At 37.4% G+C, this 15,062-nt stretch overlaps 1 protein-coding gene across 6 annotated transcripts; it reads right to left on the bottom strand.

The window, feature by feature from the left end:
- Positions 1-4,844: 4,844 nt before the first annotated feature.
- LOC149192124 (uncharacterized) lies at positions 4,845-14,573 on the bottom strand. Of its 6 annotated transcripts, none has more exons than XM_089404489.1 (9): positions 14,415-14,573; positions 14,002-14,240; positions 12,731-12,814; positions 12,110-12,294; positions 11,836-11,974; positions 11,678-11,737; positions 5,596-5,682; positions 5,410-5,502; positions 4,845-5,237 (listed from the first exon to the last, which is right to left on the bottom strand). In XM_089404489.1, exons 2-9 carry the CDS (start codon positions 14,236-14,238, stop codon positions 5,052-5,054), a joined length of 1,071 nt encoding a protein of 356 aa, XP_089260615.1. In that variant the 5' UTR covers positions 14,239-14,240; positions 14,415-14,573; the 3' UTR covers positions 4,845-5,051. The 6 variants fall into 6 exon arrangements, 3 of the variants coding, with proteins under 3 accessions (XP_089260615.1, XP_089260616.1, XP_089260617.1); XM_089404490.1 differs by lacking the exon at positions 5,596-5,682 and adding an exon at positions 8,365-8,530 and having other exon boundaries at positions 5,098-5,237; XM_089404491.1 differs by lacking the exon at positions 4,845-5,237 and adding an exon at positions 8,365-8,530 and having other exon boundaries at positions 5,434-5,502.
- Between the last annotated feature and the right edge of the window lie 489 nt (positions 14,574-15,062).

Here is a 15,062-nt window from a genome sequence, read left to right on the forward strand (position 1 = left end):
TTCTTTACAATAAAGGAATTCATTATCTGGACCAAATCTTGCAATGGGACACCCACTCGCAGATATGGATGGGATGGACTTTTCCACCCATACCCTCAGATCTTAAGGAGAGCTTTGACATCCTTCAAGCTCATCTCCACAGCATTGCCCCCATAATAAAAAATGACATCGACAGTTTTCGATGGGATCCTACAGGCTCCAACTATACAATTCAAGCTGGCCACCAATACTTATGTAACAAAGAATATCCTGCTCCTGCTTGGACTCATTGGAAAATTGTCTGGAAATCCGAGGCCATCCCCAAAATCAAATTCTTCATCTGGACCCTCTTGAAAGGGAAAATTCTCACTACTGATAATCTACAAAAGAGAGGTATAGCAGGACCTTCGCGATGCCCAAATTGTAAAGAAGCAGAAGAAACCATCCAGCATCTCTTTATCACTTGCCCTTTTGCAATTTCTTGCTGGAAAGGAATATTTCCCAACGATCATCTTCCATGGAATTCCCAAAACTCCATTGGCGAGGTTCTGAATCTATGGAAGAAGAGTTACCCTTGGCAGCATAAGAAGAACAATATAGCCAAACGGGTTTGGGATGCCCTCCCCTATGCCCTTCTGTGGAAAATCTGGTTGGCAAGGAACCGTATGATCTTCCAAAACAAGGAAACCATCATAAGGCATCTCTGCAGCAAGGCAAAAGGTTTAACGTTAGAAACCATTTCTGCCAAAAATCTGAAGAAAATTGATGTCGCTGGCCTCTGTGTTGAGGAAAGGGATTTTATTGGCTATTTGTTAGATAAAAGCAATAGCAATCAGATTGTAAGTAATTCCAGCATCCAATCCAGCATCCCCAATCATAGTTGGAAAATAAGAAACAAAGAAGAAGAATTTTCAAGCTGGCTCCGAGGCAGCAATCTCCACTATCTCTTCTTCGATGGAGCTTCTAAATCCAACCCAGGAACAACAGGTGCAGGCGGAGTCATCTACAATCCCAATGGTAGCATTATTGCCACTTATGAATGGGGACTGGGCTCCTTATCCAACAACAGGGCAGAAGCTCTTGCCCTCTATCAAGGTCTAAATCAACTCCAAAAATTTGGAATTAGAAAAGCATTGATTTTTGGAGACTCTGCCACAATCATCAGTCTCATGGTTTGCAATCGAAAGGCATCCAATATCTTCCTTCAGCAAACGATTAACAAGTGTCAAGCTCTAACCCGTCAAAACATGGAACTTAGATTTTTCCATGTGCTCTGCTCTCTCAACAAAGAAGCTGACATTTGTGCCAACAGAGCTTGTTGCAAACCCAAAGGCAATCTTCTCTGCAATAATACAGAATCCCATCATCATATCCCGTAATCTTTTCCCTCATCATGATTTGTGGTATTTCATCTGACCCTGTCCTCTGCAGCATCTTCATGGGATTCTCTAATAGACATCTACATCTCTCTTCCTCCGTCAAATCTCTGATTAAGATCTTCTCTCCTCCCATCAGTCCGTCGCCCCTTCTGCTCTGCCCCGATTGACTCGATCCCTTCACTCTTGTGACTCCCTCCTTCCCTCTCTCATGATCCCGCGTTCCCATTTCCGTGTTATAAATTCGAGCATCCCCCCTCAATCTAGTGCTCAGTTTTATTCACTGGTTTTTTACGCGATCCTCTGCTTTTGTTCCTCGATTCTCGGATTGGCTGGGACCTCGGTCTCTGTTGTCTACCCAGCTCACTGCTGCTCTCTGCTTCTCCCTCGCCTGCATTCCCCTCTGCTCTCTGATTTGCGCTCTGTCCTCATCCCTTCTCTGCGACACCTTCCTTTTTTCTCCCTTTCTTCGTCTCAGAAGGGTTATCCCCTCAGTTCTTTTGCTCACCAGGACTATCTCCCTTTTAGTCCTTCTTCTTCTTTATCTTCGTTGACTAGACAGAACTCCTTAAATGTTCCAGGTCTTTCTCATCCCAAGCAGAGCACTAAGACAGCTCCCAGCATCCACGATATGGCAAGAACTGAAGACTGCCTGCATTGTGTTGATCTACAGGCGGAACTGGAACAAATTTGTGTGCATCAAAGACTTCTAGATGCCAAAATAGATTCCCATGCCAGACTGACCAGTGAGAAATATGAAGCAGATATCAATCTATTTCTACACAGAGTCTCCTCGCTCCAGGAACAGTTTAATGATCTGGCCAATAAATGCAGTCATGTCCAGGAATCAATCGAAATCCTGAAGTACATGATGGAGAAAAGGAATGCACCCAACACCAGTTCTTCAAGTCTCAGGAATGCTGAAGTCGACAGCAAACCAGAAGATTCAACAGCACGCCAGATTAGCCATGTTAGCATAGATTAAAGATGTGTTGCATATTTTGCTTACTTCTATCTTAGTTTGTTAGAATTTTTACTTACTCTTGTTTTCCAAAAGTCAGAAATGATAGAAGCAAAGGGGAATTTTGTCTTCCCAATCATCTCCTAGCTTCGCCTTCGGGCTTAAAACTTTGTATCATAGGAACTCAGTCTCCCAATCTTTTTTTGGAATACAATAGCAATCGATTATGTGAAAAAAAAACAATAAACCAACGTACCTTAGCATAGTTCGGGGAGGATACATCATCTGCATGAACAACAAATTAGCTTAATACATGTATAACATAATCATGGCAAAACATAGAAATATAGCATATAAGCATATAAGCATATACCCATCATTCTAGCTGGATTCCAGTCATGAGTGCATGACCATATCAACTACACATACCATGACCTCATGCATGACAACAACCACCACATCATTGTACAATTGACCACATGTGAATACTAAAATGCATAAACAATTCATAATCAACCATACATTCATGACGACACACTCCACAACGACACCATAAACTTCCCATGGTGAGCTCACTACAACCATAAACCATACCATATAAATGAAACAAGGACACGGTCTCACAACACAAGAAACACATAAGCAACTGACATGAATGCATGACCAACACACAACCCATGCAGTCTGAAGGGTGAAACATGCTCTGATACCACTCTATAACACCCTCCTCCCACATTTACCCAAGTAACCGACCAACCGGGGTAAACAAGTGACGAGAACACTACAACAAAACCAGCAATTTGCGCCAGATTTAGCGCCAGATTTTAGTGCATTTTTTTTGTAATTGTGATGACCAACCTGGCGCTAAATCTGGCTCTAATGTACAATTTTTAAAGCGCCCTTTTTTGCACCTGATTTTGCACCCTTTTTCACGCTAGATTTTGCATCATTTTTTACACCAAACTATGCATCAGTTTTTGTGTCAAATTTTGAACCAAGATTTGCATCTTATTTTATGACAGGTTTTGCTTCTAGTTTTGTGTCCATTTTTGTATCTATTTTTCATTCCCTTTTGCTTCCTATTTTGTGTCATTCTTTGCTTCCATTTTTGCACCATCATTTGCATCAAGTTTACACTGTATTTTGAATCCAATTTAACGTCTTTTTATGCATCCATTTTGTGTCAGTTTTTGCATCTAGTCTTACGCCAGGTTTTGTATCTAGTCTTACACTAGTTTTTGCTTCTATTTTTGCACCAGCTTTGGTGCCTATCTTTGCACCATGTGCTGAATTTGATTTAGCACCAAATTTTGCATCCATTTTTGTGCCCATTTTTGCATCTTTTTTTGGACCATTTTTTACATCCACATTTATGTTTGATTTGTCTCCATTTTTCTCATCTCATTTTGCACCATATTTTGCGTCATTTGTTTCATCCAATTTTGCATCATTTTTAACACCATCTCTTGCATCTAATGTTACATCATTTTGAGCATCCAAATTTGCATTTATATTTGCATCTTATGTTGAGTCATGTGTTGTGTCCACCTTTGCATCTTATTTTGTGTCTAATGGTACATTCAATTTAGAGCCATTTTTTACGTCTACTTTTGTATTTGTTTTTGCACCAAGTTTTGCATCCAATTTTAAGCTATTTTATGCTTCTTTTTGCACCATTTTTTTGTGTCTACTTGTGTCCAATGTTGCACCATTATTTACACCGACTTTTTCATCCAAATTTGCATCTTTTTTTGCCTCATTTTGTGTCCACATTTGCATATAATTTTGTGTCTGAGTTCGAGCCTAAATTTGCATGTGATTAGGAATCATTTTTTACATCCAATATGGCATCCTTGGTTTCACCTTTTTTCAGCCCCATTTTGCATCTTGTTTTATGTCTTTTCTTACATCTTTTTTTTTTTCCTTTTTTGCACCCAAGTTTGCATCCCAAATTTACACCATTATTTGCATCATCATTTGGCATATTAATTTGTAACGTTTTTTGCTTCTTTTTAACGCTCAACTTTGCATCTTATTTTACATCTAGTTGTTGTCTTTTTTTGCATCTAATTTGGTGCCCATTTATGTGTCCTTGTTTTTGCCCAATTTGATATCCTTTTGTATGCTATGTTTTGTTCCCTTCTTTGTGTCAACTATTGCACAATTTTTCACTTCTAATTTAAAACACTTTGTATGTCAATTGTTTTCATTTTGTATTAATTCCTAGTTTAACATCCAATTTTACTTTCAATTTTGCATCCATGGTTACATCCGCATTTGACTTCTTATATAGAGTATATTTTTCTTTACATATATGACCCCCTTTATAGATTCATAGTGAAATATATGATAGTTTCTAAATATCATTAAAGCAGATATCACAATTCAAAATCATTTGTAAATAAATTTAAGAGAAATTGACAACATCCATCCAAAAAAATAACAATGTGTCATTAACAACTTTCAAAACATGTATAAAATAGCAACATAATACTAATAAAATCAGTATTATTTTTAATCAAAACAAGTAAAATTCAAATATGCTTAACAAATCAAAATATTTCATGAATATCGTTATTCTACGATAAATTAACAACATACATAAATCAAACTCATCGTATGATTACAAAATCAAAATGTCTCATTGATATAGGGTAAATTCACAACACCCATCTAAACATAACAATGTCATTCTACACAATAATTTCTTCATAAAAAACAATGCATGTGCATGCCTAGCTACCACCACCAAGATCATCCTCATGATCATCTTGACCATCCTCATTACTCTGATCCACATCATCACCAACACCGCAACTATCATCATCATCTCCTCCTTCACCACCATCATCCTCATCATCTCCTGATATATGTTGAACATAATTTGGATCATCGTCTTGGCAATCATTACCTATAGCATTCTGACAAAAAAAATCAATATTACATGTTAGTATTAATTACATAACACAACGCATGTTTTTGTTATACAATGTTAACCATAAAATGAAGTAAGATATAATATCTAATAGTACTAAAAAATAAAATGAAAATATGGTTTAAAAGTATATTGGAAATCCAACTAAGATTACATACCATGGAGTCCATCCAAACAACAAATTCAACCCATCTCTTTTCCTGCAGCACCTCCTTTTCCAAATGATTTGGAGGTCTTCCATATTTTAGTTCCTATCAATCAGTAAATAGGGAGAAATTAGATAACAATGACTTTCTTCTAGTACAAAATTTATTAAAAAAATATCACATGTTTAATATACTTACAAAGGTTGTTATCAGTGCTTTTAAACCTTTCTGGCCACTACGATGAGTGACTTTTGTCTTGGTTAACCTCGCCTTGGATGCCTTGTCCTTAAACATAAACCAATTCAATTTATTTTCACACAAATACATGTTTAAGATACTTATAAGTATTAATACATTTTAAATAATGTTTAATGAAAAATTCAATACCTGAATGCTCTCATTGCCGACTTTTCTTTGTGTCTTCTAGAAGAGATTCATTCATACTTAAACAAGGGGATATATTGTAACTTTTTCTAAGTTCTGAATTTTTGGATCGAATACTAGAGTCCAGGCCAAATAAGGTGCTTAAACAGGTTGATATATTATATCCCGGCGTAACCTCATGGATCCTCAACGGAGTATCCAGTTGGGAAGGTTCCTACTTGCTCACCACAATCTGTATATTTTCTCCAACTTCGAAATTTTGGTTCTCTCCAGCTTCCTGGCCATTGTTTCCCTCAATTTTGGCAGGGTCAATGAATCCCTCATGTTTTCTGTTACTGTCCATATCAAACAATTTTTCTCTAATTGGACCTGCAGCAGTTATGCCATCAACAATAAAAATGCTTTCCTGGCATGCTCCCTTCATGGATTTGACTAAAGATCAGTAGCAGGAGTTACAGGTGGTCCAGGTTCAGGAGTAGATGGGTGGGGTTCATGAAAGCAGTAAAAGGAGCTAAAGAGGGATCTCCTAGTGTCCAAACAGGACTAACTGCTTAAAGACTGGGATCTGCTAATGACAGATTGCTCACCCGGGGTCTCAGGATCAGCATGAAAATATTGAAACCATATTCCACAGAAGTGAGATCTTGAAACCATCCAGCATTCTCTCCCAAGTTCCCAGCATCTGGGAGATGAAGGTTGGTATTTCAAGTCCTTCACTTTCATACCTCCGATGAGTGGATTATCCAGAACGAGGTTTCGAGAAAGGCAGGCAAAAAAGAAAATCAGAGTGTTTTTTGTATTCAGTAGCATCTGAAGTTCTGGTCTCCAACAAGCTAATCACTCCCACTAGAAAGCCATAATGAAATTTCCATATGTGAAATTTCTATAAAGACTGAGCCTTTTGTTTTGAAATCCTGTAATATGTATACCGACTGAATGTAAATGTTTGTTCACTAATAGGAAAACAAGGTTACTATCTATTAACATATTTCTTAATAGTGAAGAATTGCATTGAACTTCTTTGTGCTATACATATGAATTCTCAGATACTATAAAATATCCGCTGAAAACTAGAACACCTCTAGTTATACTTCAGTTTATAGATCAACTACAGCACAGGCAAACAACCTTATGTCAGACAACAACATCAAATAATTCTGTAGCCATTGACTACAAGATTTGACCACTTTTGACTACAAAACTAACCAGGGCCATCTGGGTGACAACAAATAAAAGAAAGCAGAGAAAATTTGTGTTATGTATATGTTATCTCTTATGCATACAATATTATTATGCGCCTATGGAAAGATGGAACCTCTACATTTCTTTGGATTTAGGCTATATCATTTTCCTTGAATTAACTAGGTGATTTTTTTTTTATTTTCTCATGTAGTAGGTGCTCCAAGGACATAAGGACTCAGTGTATTCTCTTGCATCTTATTGTCTCAATAGGATTCCGAGCTTGGCCACACTTGTGTATTTTTATTTTCAATAAATTGAAATTGGGATTCTCACTCTAAAAAGATACGAGGGAAAAATATAAACAATACTTGCAAATTGATAGATAAGATCGTTGTTTATCATATGGTAGTATTTAATGATAAAAGTCTGTGCTACAAAAAAACACTGCTTTGCATGAACGAAAACAATGGCTACATAAGATTTTCCTAGATGATATCCTTTATCCCATTTGTACAGTCAGGTTTCTGTCAAGGTCTGCACCTGACACTTTCTCTCAGAGCTTAGCAGCACCAATGAGGATACTCTTCATACAGTTAATTAAAGTTTTCATTTGTTTTCTGGAATGCAAAGATGCGGGATATACACATGCACAATCCAAAGCTCCATTTCTGACTGTATCAAAAACTGCAAGAGAAGGTCCTACTCCATGAACAGAAGAGCATCCCATATAATCCTCTAAACCTATTGCCCTTTTCAATTCATCCATTTCGTCCACCATGGGACCTTCAAATACAACAATAAGTGAAGTGCGAAGTGAAGATGATGGAGTTAAATAAGGATGTTGAATTGCTTGGCACATAAGGAAGTTGACATCACTCATGTCTGTGAAATGTTTTCGATTCCTCATAGATGTATCAAGTGCATTTGAGCATTGTCTGGGCAGCTCCCAAAAGTCCCCTGTTTCATTGATATGATGGGTATTCATAATAGCAGAATGGTAGAAACCTTCGTGCCCACAAGAAACCAAAATAAGGGTCAAGGGAAGCAATACAAATATTCACACAACTGATCAGAAGAAAATTAATAAAAAAATAAAGGGTATACAAATTGAGATATACTAATACTGTTTGTAGCTGATAGAACCACACACAATTGCTTTCTTACTGAATAGAAGTGTATCTGTACAACATATATACCATGAACAACATGACTGCTCACACTAGAAAAACCCAATTCATAGAGTGCAAGAAATCATGCCATAAATAAATTAAACCTACAGAAACCGATAACTGTAAATAAATACAAAAACATACTGTGAAAACTAGACAAAACTTTGAAGCAACAGTGGTAATTCAAAATAAAATAAAGCAATGTGCAAATATGGAATTGGCAAAACCTTACCAACACTATGATCAGATAGGCTGCTGCCAACGAGGCTTCTGCAGTCAACCAGAGTTATGACAGAGTAATGCTCCCAGCGATTGCCAAGCTCCTTGAGAACGGAAGTGGCTTTAAGCCCAGCTGCTGTTAAAGCTCCACACATTGTTGTTCTTTCTGTCTTGCAAACCTGTGATGGCAATCCATCAACATCAAAATTGATACTCATGAAATCATAGAACTTATAGTTCATTAATTTATAATGATATAACGTAGAGAACAAAACCTAGTGTGCATTTACTGGCATTAACAATGCACAAATGTAAGACCTCATGGACTATAAACTCTTTGTGGACAATAAACTCTATTAACATGGAAGATAATAGACTTTATGGCCTAGCTATCACTAGGCTATAGACCTTATGGACTTCCTATCCACAGTTACAGAACAATTCCTATCCTCTTCATTGACCTAGATACTAGGAAATAAACCTTATGGACTTCATATCCGCATAACATAATTCCTATCCTCCCCATATGACTTCTCTGACACTACTAAATCAAACAGTACACAGTATTGGATATTGACTTGCAGCAATGCTACAAAACTATCTATAAATCTATCAGTACATATTATCAACTTACATTCTCAAGCTGAGCTGTCCTCTCTGAGCATAAGCACAGATGAACGATTTGCGAATGGCGAGGAGAATTAGGATCTTCAAATGGCAAATTGGCATGCCTCCTGGACCCCAAAGAATATCCTAATAAGTCAACCCCATGAGCCCAGAAGGGCTTGTTGGCCTGGCCTCTGGGAATTGCATCCTCTATAGCCATAAAATTTAGGTTTTCTTCATGATATCCATTCTTCTCTGTCTGAGAATTGGTTTCATATAAAGATCTATAAAGATCTTAGAAATTTCTATAAAGATCTTAGAGGCTAGATCAGTGTGAAAGAGGGAGAGAGCCAACAAGTACCATGGATAGTTAGTAGGTTTCATATCTATAGTCTCTTTATTACAGGATGGTATAACATTACTAATCAGTGAGGCACATAGACCAGTGTACGTGTTTCCACCAAGAAAGCTCATAACACAAAGACTAATCGCCCGGTTGGATTCTTCCCTGCACCTGCTTTGGCTGGATCGAATCCCTATATCGGGAGTAGTGCCAGCGGGGAGGTGGGCCGGCATCTAGCTAGTCCAAATCATCCATCCAGGCACATCAATCTCAATTCTATGTTTGAAGTGACAGGCAGGCCCCTGACTTATAAAGGGTTCATTCATGCGCTCGTTCTCGCTTATTGATCGGATTACCTTATGGATGCTCGACACCTTGATGAGGTCTGACCTAGATCGGATGCCCAGCTGTATCGGATGGGCGGCGAGATGAGGGATGTTTCTGCTCAAGCATTGATTGACTAAGCCAGTTTTTTCCTACAGGATTCCAATCGGGGCCAACAGGATAGATAGATTGGGCTGATTCCATCCATAGGTTCAGATTAGTGCGTCGCCCTACTTACTATTATTAGGCGACCCCTATTCTTATTTGAGCTCTTCCAACCTTTTCACAATGGCAAGCAATTACCGAATCCACAATGGCTGGCAAGAGCGCCCCCAGCTTATTCCTATAGCTATGGCCAGATCTTCCAATCACCTGGGAAAGCCGAACAAAAGAAAGTGAGGGGCCCTACCGCTCCAGGAGCAATCAGCCAGCACACCGGTGCTCCACCTACTGGCCAAATTAGATATAAAAGGAGGACGTTAATACCAGTTCCCCATTCATCCCAGAATTCAGATCTTTTGACCGGGAATAAGAATCTCGCTTGACCATATAGAACATCTAGTTTTCAACAGAATGAAATGCCACAAGAATTAACGGTCTCACCTACTTCTTGTTGAACTACAGTTACCAATATCTGATTTTTGGACAAACAGTTATCAGGGGTACCTCCATAAAGGATTATATCTCTCCTAGCTTCATAGTTGATCCATTGGCTGGAGGTATTCCACAAAGGGAATTGCTCTTAGTTGAATTTGGGCGCTGGTGAAAGTTTTAGACAAGATTGGGGACGACTTACGCAAGCACTTCAAACTCACTACTTGTGCAAATAAAAATGGCTGATTTAGGGAGGGTTGTAACCACAATCTTGAACTGAAAGAGTTAATTAGAAGGGCACAAGGAAAGTCTTTTCCTCACCTCATCAAAATTCCAAAACTCGAAACTTTTTCAAATTTCCTAGTATATTATTATTTGAAAATAAAAAATCAAAAAACAAAAAAAAAAATCACTAGCTTGAGCTTAAATTTTCATCATTTAGATAGTTTTGGCACTTGAGTTTTCCCTCAAAGATTTGTCTAATTGGCCCAAGATATGTATAATGACTTTTTGTGTATAGGGAAAGAAAATCTCAGTCTACTCACCCATCTTATTTTCTGAAGTTAATCAAACACTTGTTTGTTAAAGCCACACTTTATTTTAACATTGAGTTGTTATTTCCTAGGGTTTAGCAATCCTATCTTAGGGAAGCCCCCATTGAGTTGGAGAAGAGTCACCCTAAGGTTAAGAGGGTTGGTGAGGTGACATTGGCATCCCTCTTAGTTGCCAATAGGCTAGTATCATTTTTTTTAATTTAATCTAAGGGTGCTAGTTTGTGAAGTAACACCTCCAATCAGAGGCATTTTAGATGCAAATCAGCAGACCCATGCACCCAAAACATATCAGGTACAGGTGTGGCAAATGTAGGAGTTAATTCCAGTTAGCCTGCTTATTTCATATATAATTTACACAACCCAAGCTATTTCTACGAACCACTTCAACACTAATTTGAAACGAAACAGTTAATATAGGCAGCCACTAGAGAAAATATGCTTTCTCAACCCAAATTCCTAAATCATGCAGGCTATTAATTCCAAGCACTAGGGTATCCATCATTGAATATAATGCTGTGCAGCACTTGTGTTAGCTGATACAAAGTTACCATGCTCATTGCATATGTAATTCACAGAACCTGAGCTATTTGTAACCACTACTTGACACTTTGAATTCAATTGAAATAAAATATAGGCAGGCATTGGGAGAAATGCAGTATTTCTCAATCTCACTTCCAAAATCATGCAGACTATTGATTCCCACCAGCAGTGCTTCCACCATGTAACAGAACAGTTTCCTTGTAACCAACATCAGAAATGCTGGATAGAAATCTTCACTCGCATAAGATTAGAAATGAAAGGAAAGAAAAAAAATTTAATGTTCTCTACTGACCAAACAAAGTCAGTGGAAGAGAATACAACAGTTAAGAAGGATTAAATTTGTGGATGAGAATATAGAGTCTTACCTTTTTCTCTTCTTCAAGAAGTTCTTGAATTGGCCTGTAGGCTGCTGCGATGCATAGGTTCTACAAGATTAAAATTTTCTATAAGATGAATAAACTATGTGGAAGAAATAGACAGTGAAAATTTTGCAAATTGAAAACAGAAACTATTGCATGCATACTTTCAAGTCACTCCCAGAATAACCTTCCGTTGCACAAGCTAATTCATTGAAATTGAAACCATCCACCACTTTCTCCTGAGCAAGAATAACCCGCAGAATTTTTGCTCGGTTCTCAGCATCTGGTAAATCTACATATATCCTAAAAGAAAAACAGCAATTTATGATGACTTACAAATAAAGGTCTGACAAATTCCTTCATCTAATAATAGATATTCCACAAATAGTGAATCAGAAAACAAGCAATCATACTCCTAGCGTTCTCTGTCCAACAGACCTTCTAGGTAAGCGACGGATAACTGCATCATCAAGATCGAATGGTCTGTTGGTAGCACCCAGCACAAGTATTCTTTGACTTTCTTTAGACCGGAGGCCATCCCAAGCTGCCATAAATTCATTTCGCATTCTTCTTGTTGCTTCATGTTCAGAAGCACCACCACGAGCCCCAAGAATGCTGTCTACCTACAAAATAGATAGAATGTAACTGCAATAACCCATAGAAATCAATGACCACTAAGTAATTTAAGCACCAAATGCAGTGCATCAAATAAAGAATTATATGGAGAAGACCTAGAAATCTCTGATGAACAGCAATCCCAGATAAACACATAAAATTATATTAAAGAAGCCCTTTTTGCAACATATACCATAAGGTAAATCTAAAAAAAGTGCAACTCTAAATGCTTCATAATTTAAAACGATAACTAGAGATAGGATAACTAAACATAGCAAGCCTGAGACAACTATATCGAAATATACCATAAAATAAATGTAAATATGTTGCAACTCACTTTAAATGCTGCATAATTTAAAAGATGACTAGAGGTAGGCTAACTAAACATAGCAAGCCTAAGACATCTGCGAGTGCAGAAAACAGAATACAAGCAACTAAGCTCACCTCATCAATGAATATGATAACTGGAGCTAGCCTGCTTGCAAATGAGAAAAGGGCCTTTGTCAGCTTTTCAGCATCACCAAACCACTGCATCAAAAGAAAGACCCCTCCAGATCAATAACCACCTCAATCACAAACACAATGCAATTTTAACATAAGAAAACAGAACATTGAATTGGAGAAAGGAAAATGCACGGAAAAAATCCATACTGCCATAAAAACCAATGTGAGTTCAAAAGCCTGGAAGCTGCATTAAGAGAGAGGCTGTCTTTCTCTATAGGCAATCATCAACTGAAAACTCACTGCTTCATAGATGTCAATCATTTCCCATAAAACCCCCAATTTTTACAGACTCTTTAAAAATATGTAGTATTTACTGCCCTTGCTATTGAGTTGCTATTATCACTCTTTAAAACCTGCATTATATTTTGAACCTTGCTCTTTTCATACTTAGATTCCAGGGACTGTTCTCTCAACCCTGTTCAGGAAAATCCCAATTTAATTGACGATTCCTTGTTTTAAATTTCTAATACCATATCTCAATAAAATTCCTAGCAATTTAATTATTCCCAAAAAAATATATTCACCCCAGTAAATTATTTTCTGAATAACTGCTGAAAAGAAAATAATGGTATTTTAATTTTTAACTTATAAAAACATTTGCAACAGAAACATGAATGAAAACCAACCACAAACACCAAAGAACTTGTTTTTCGGCCCTCCAATTTATCCTTCATTAAAATGCTCAGGAAAAATAAGGGCTCGCTCAAGGAAAACGGCACTCAGAGAAATACAGAAATTACACAACAAAATGGAACCTGGGGATCTCAGCCCCATGGAAGTTTTGTCCCTCTGAAAACTCAGCCTCCTGGAATTTCCATTTCTTTATGAACCTTCTGCTGTCGAGCAATTGGTGTTATTTTGAGCAAAATAATTTGTAAACGAAGTTTCTTGGTTGGTGAAAAGCCCGCCAAAAGTACCTCTACGCCAAGTAGATCCCTGGAAAGTGTCTATCTCTCAATGTTAGTGACATCTCAACGCATTCACCCATTCGGGAGCTTTCGTAGGCAGTCAGCGTCGTATGTAGAGCATCTAGCTCGGCGGGCCTCACAGTTTGTGAGGAAGAGTAAGCAGATCGCAGAGTATTTGCTTATTTCACTCCTTTCGGAAAACCTATAAATTTTTTAAAGTAACTGCTACTTACGAATCATAAGTTTTTTAAAATAAATTCTACTTAGTTTCAGATTTTTAGATTTTTATGGGGTTTTACCGACCCAGAAATAGAGATTCAATAAATGGAAGAGAAGCTTACTGATGGTGACATCGCCGTCGGGGCTCTGGAGCATCTTGTCCATTCCCTTGGGGCCGAGTGAGGTGCGGAGGATTCTCGCAACGGACCTGGCGGCCGCAATGTTGGCCTTCTGAGCATCTAAGCCTCTGATTCGGGTCTTCTGCTCCTGCTCCTTTATTATGATAAATGGCCTCCCGTACTCATCAAATGCCAGCGCCATCCCTGCAAACAGTAACAGATTGCAGCACAGAGATTAAAACCTAAACATACAAGAGTGGCTGCTAAAAACACACTGGATTTTGAACCAGAAACCTGAAATGCGTGTACTCCTCTCTGTGTGGAAGACTGCTGAATGTGCGGGTGGAAATCCATTGAAGTCTTAAAAATGGAACATACCTTGGCGCCGTCAATGGACTGAAGAACCGATCGTGGGGTTCGAGTGTCTGCTACTGGTGAACCCTAATTCGCAAATCTCTGCAATCTCGTTTTCGCTCCCGCCCTGCGAAAAGCGAACAGATCCTCCTTCTTGTTCTAGAATGTAAACGAAGTTTGGGTTGGGAGGGGTTTTGTAAAGAAAAGTAAAGCTTTACCTTTTTCAAAAATGTTAATTTCATAGTGAAAAACAGTAAATACATTTTTTTATTTTCACATCACTAGTTAAGTAGCTATATAATGTTTTTGGTTCTTGGTTAGGCTGGAAAATATTTATAATAATATAATTTTATGGTTGTTGTTTAAGTTTATTAGGTGTTATTAAAACAATAAATATATTTTTTTTATTTTCACATCACTAAAGAAGTAACTATATAATGTTTTTGGTTATCGGTTAGGTTAGAAAATATTTATAATAATAATAATATAATTTTATGGTTGTTGTTTAAGTTTATTAGGTGTAATTTTTATTAATTTTAATTTAATAATTTTTAAATGGAAAAATATGATTTTAATTTGGTTGTATTGAAAATATTTATATGTTTTTACATATAAGGTGGGTGCAAACAAAGGAGAATATATAGTAAGTCTATTTAATAGTTAATAACAAGT

This window comes from Pinus tabuliformis, chromosome 2_2, assembly GCF_031772625.1.
Source record: "Pinus tabuliformis cultivar Carrire ecotype Pingquan chromosome 2_2, CPIR1, whole genome shotgun sequence".
Lineage (NCBI taxonomy): Eukaryota > Viridiplantae > Streptophyta > Pinopsida > Pinales > Pinaceae > Pinus > Pinus tabuliformis.

Bases quoted from the DNA above. Each gene is read 5' to 3' on its own strand.
- LOC149192124 (XM_089404489.1), bottom strand. From the start codon at position 14,238: ATGGCGCTGGCATTTGATGAGTACGGGAGGCCATTTATCATAATAAAG. The intron at 12,295-12,730 runs GTGAGCTTAGTT...TCTATTTTGTAG, and splicing joins TTATCATATTCATTGATGAG to GTAGACAGCATTCTTGGGGC. The intron at 11,975-12,109 runs GTCTGTTGGACA...TTTTTCTTTTAG, and splicing joins ATCCGTCGCTTACCTAGAAG to GATATATGTAGATTTACCAG.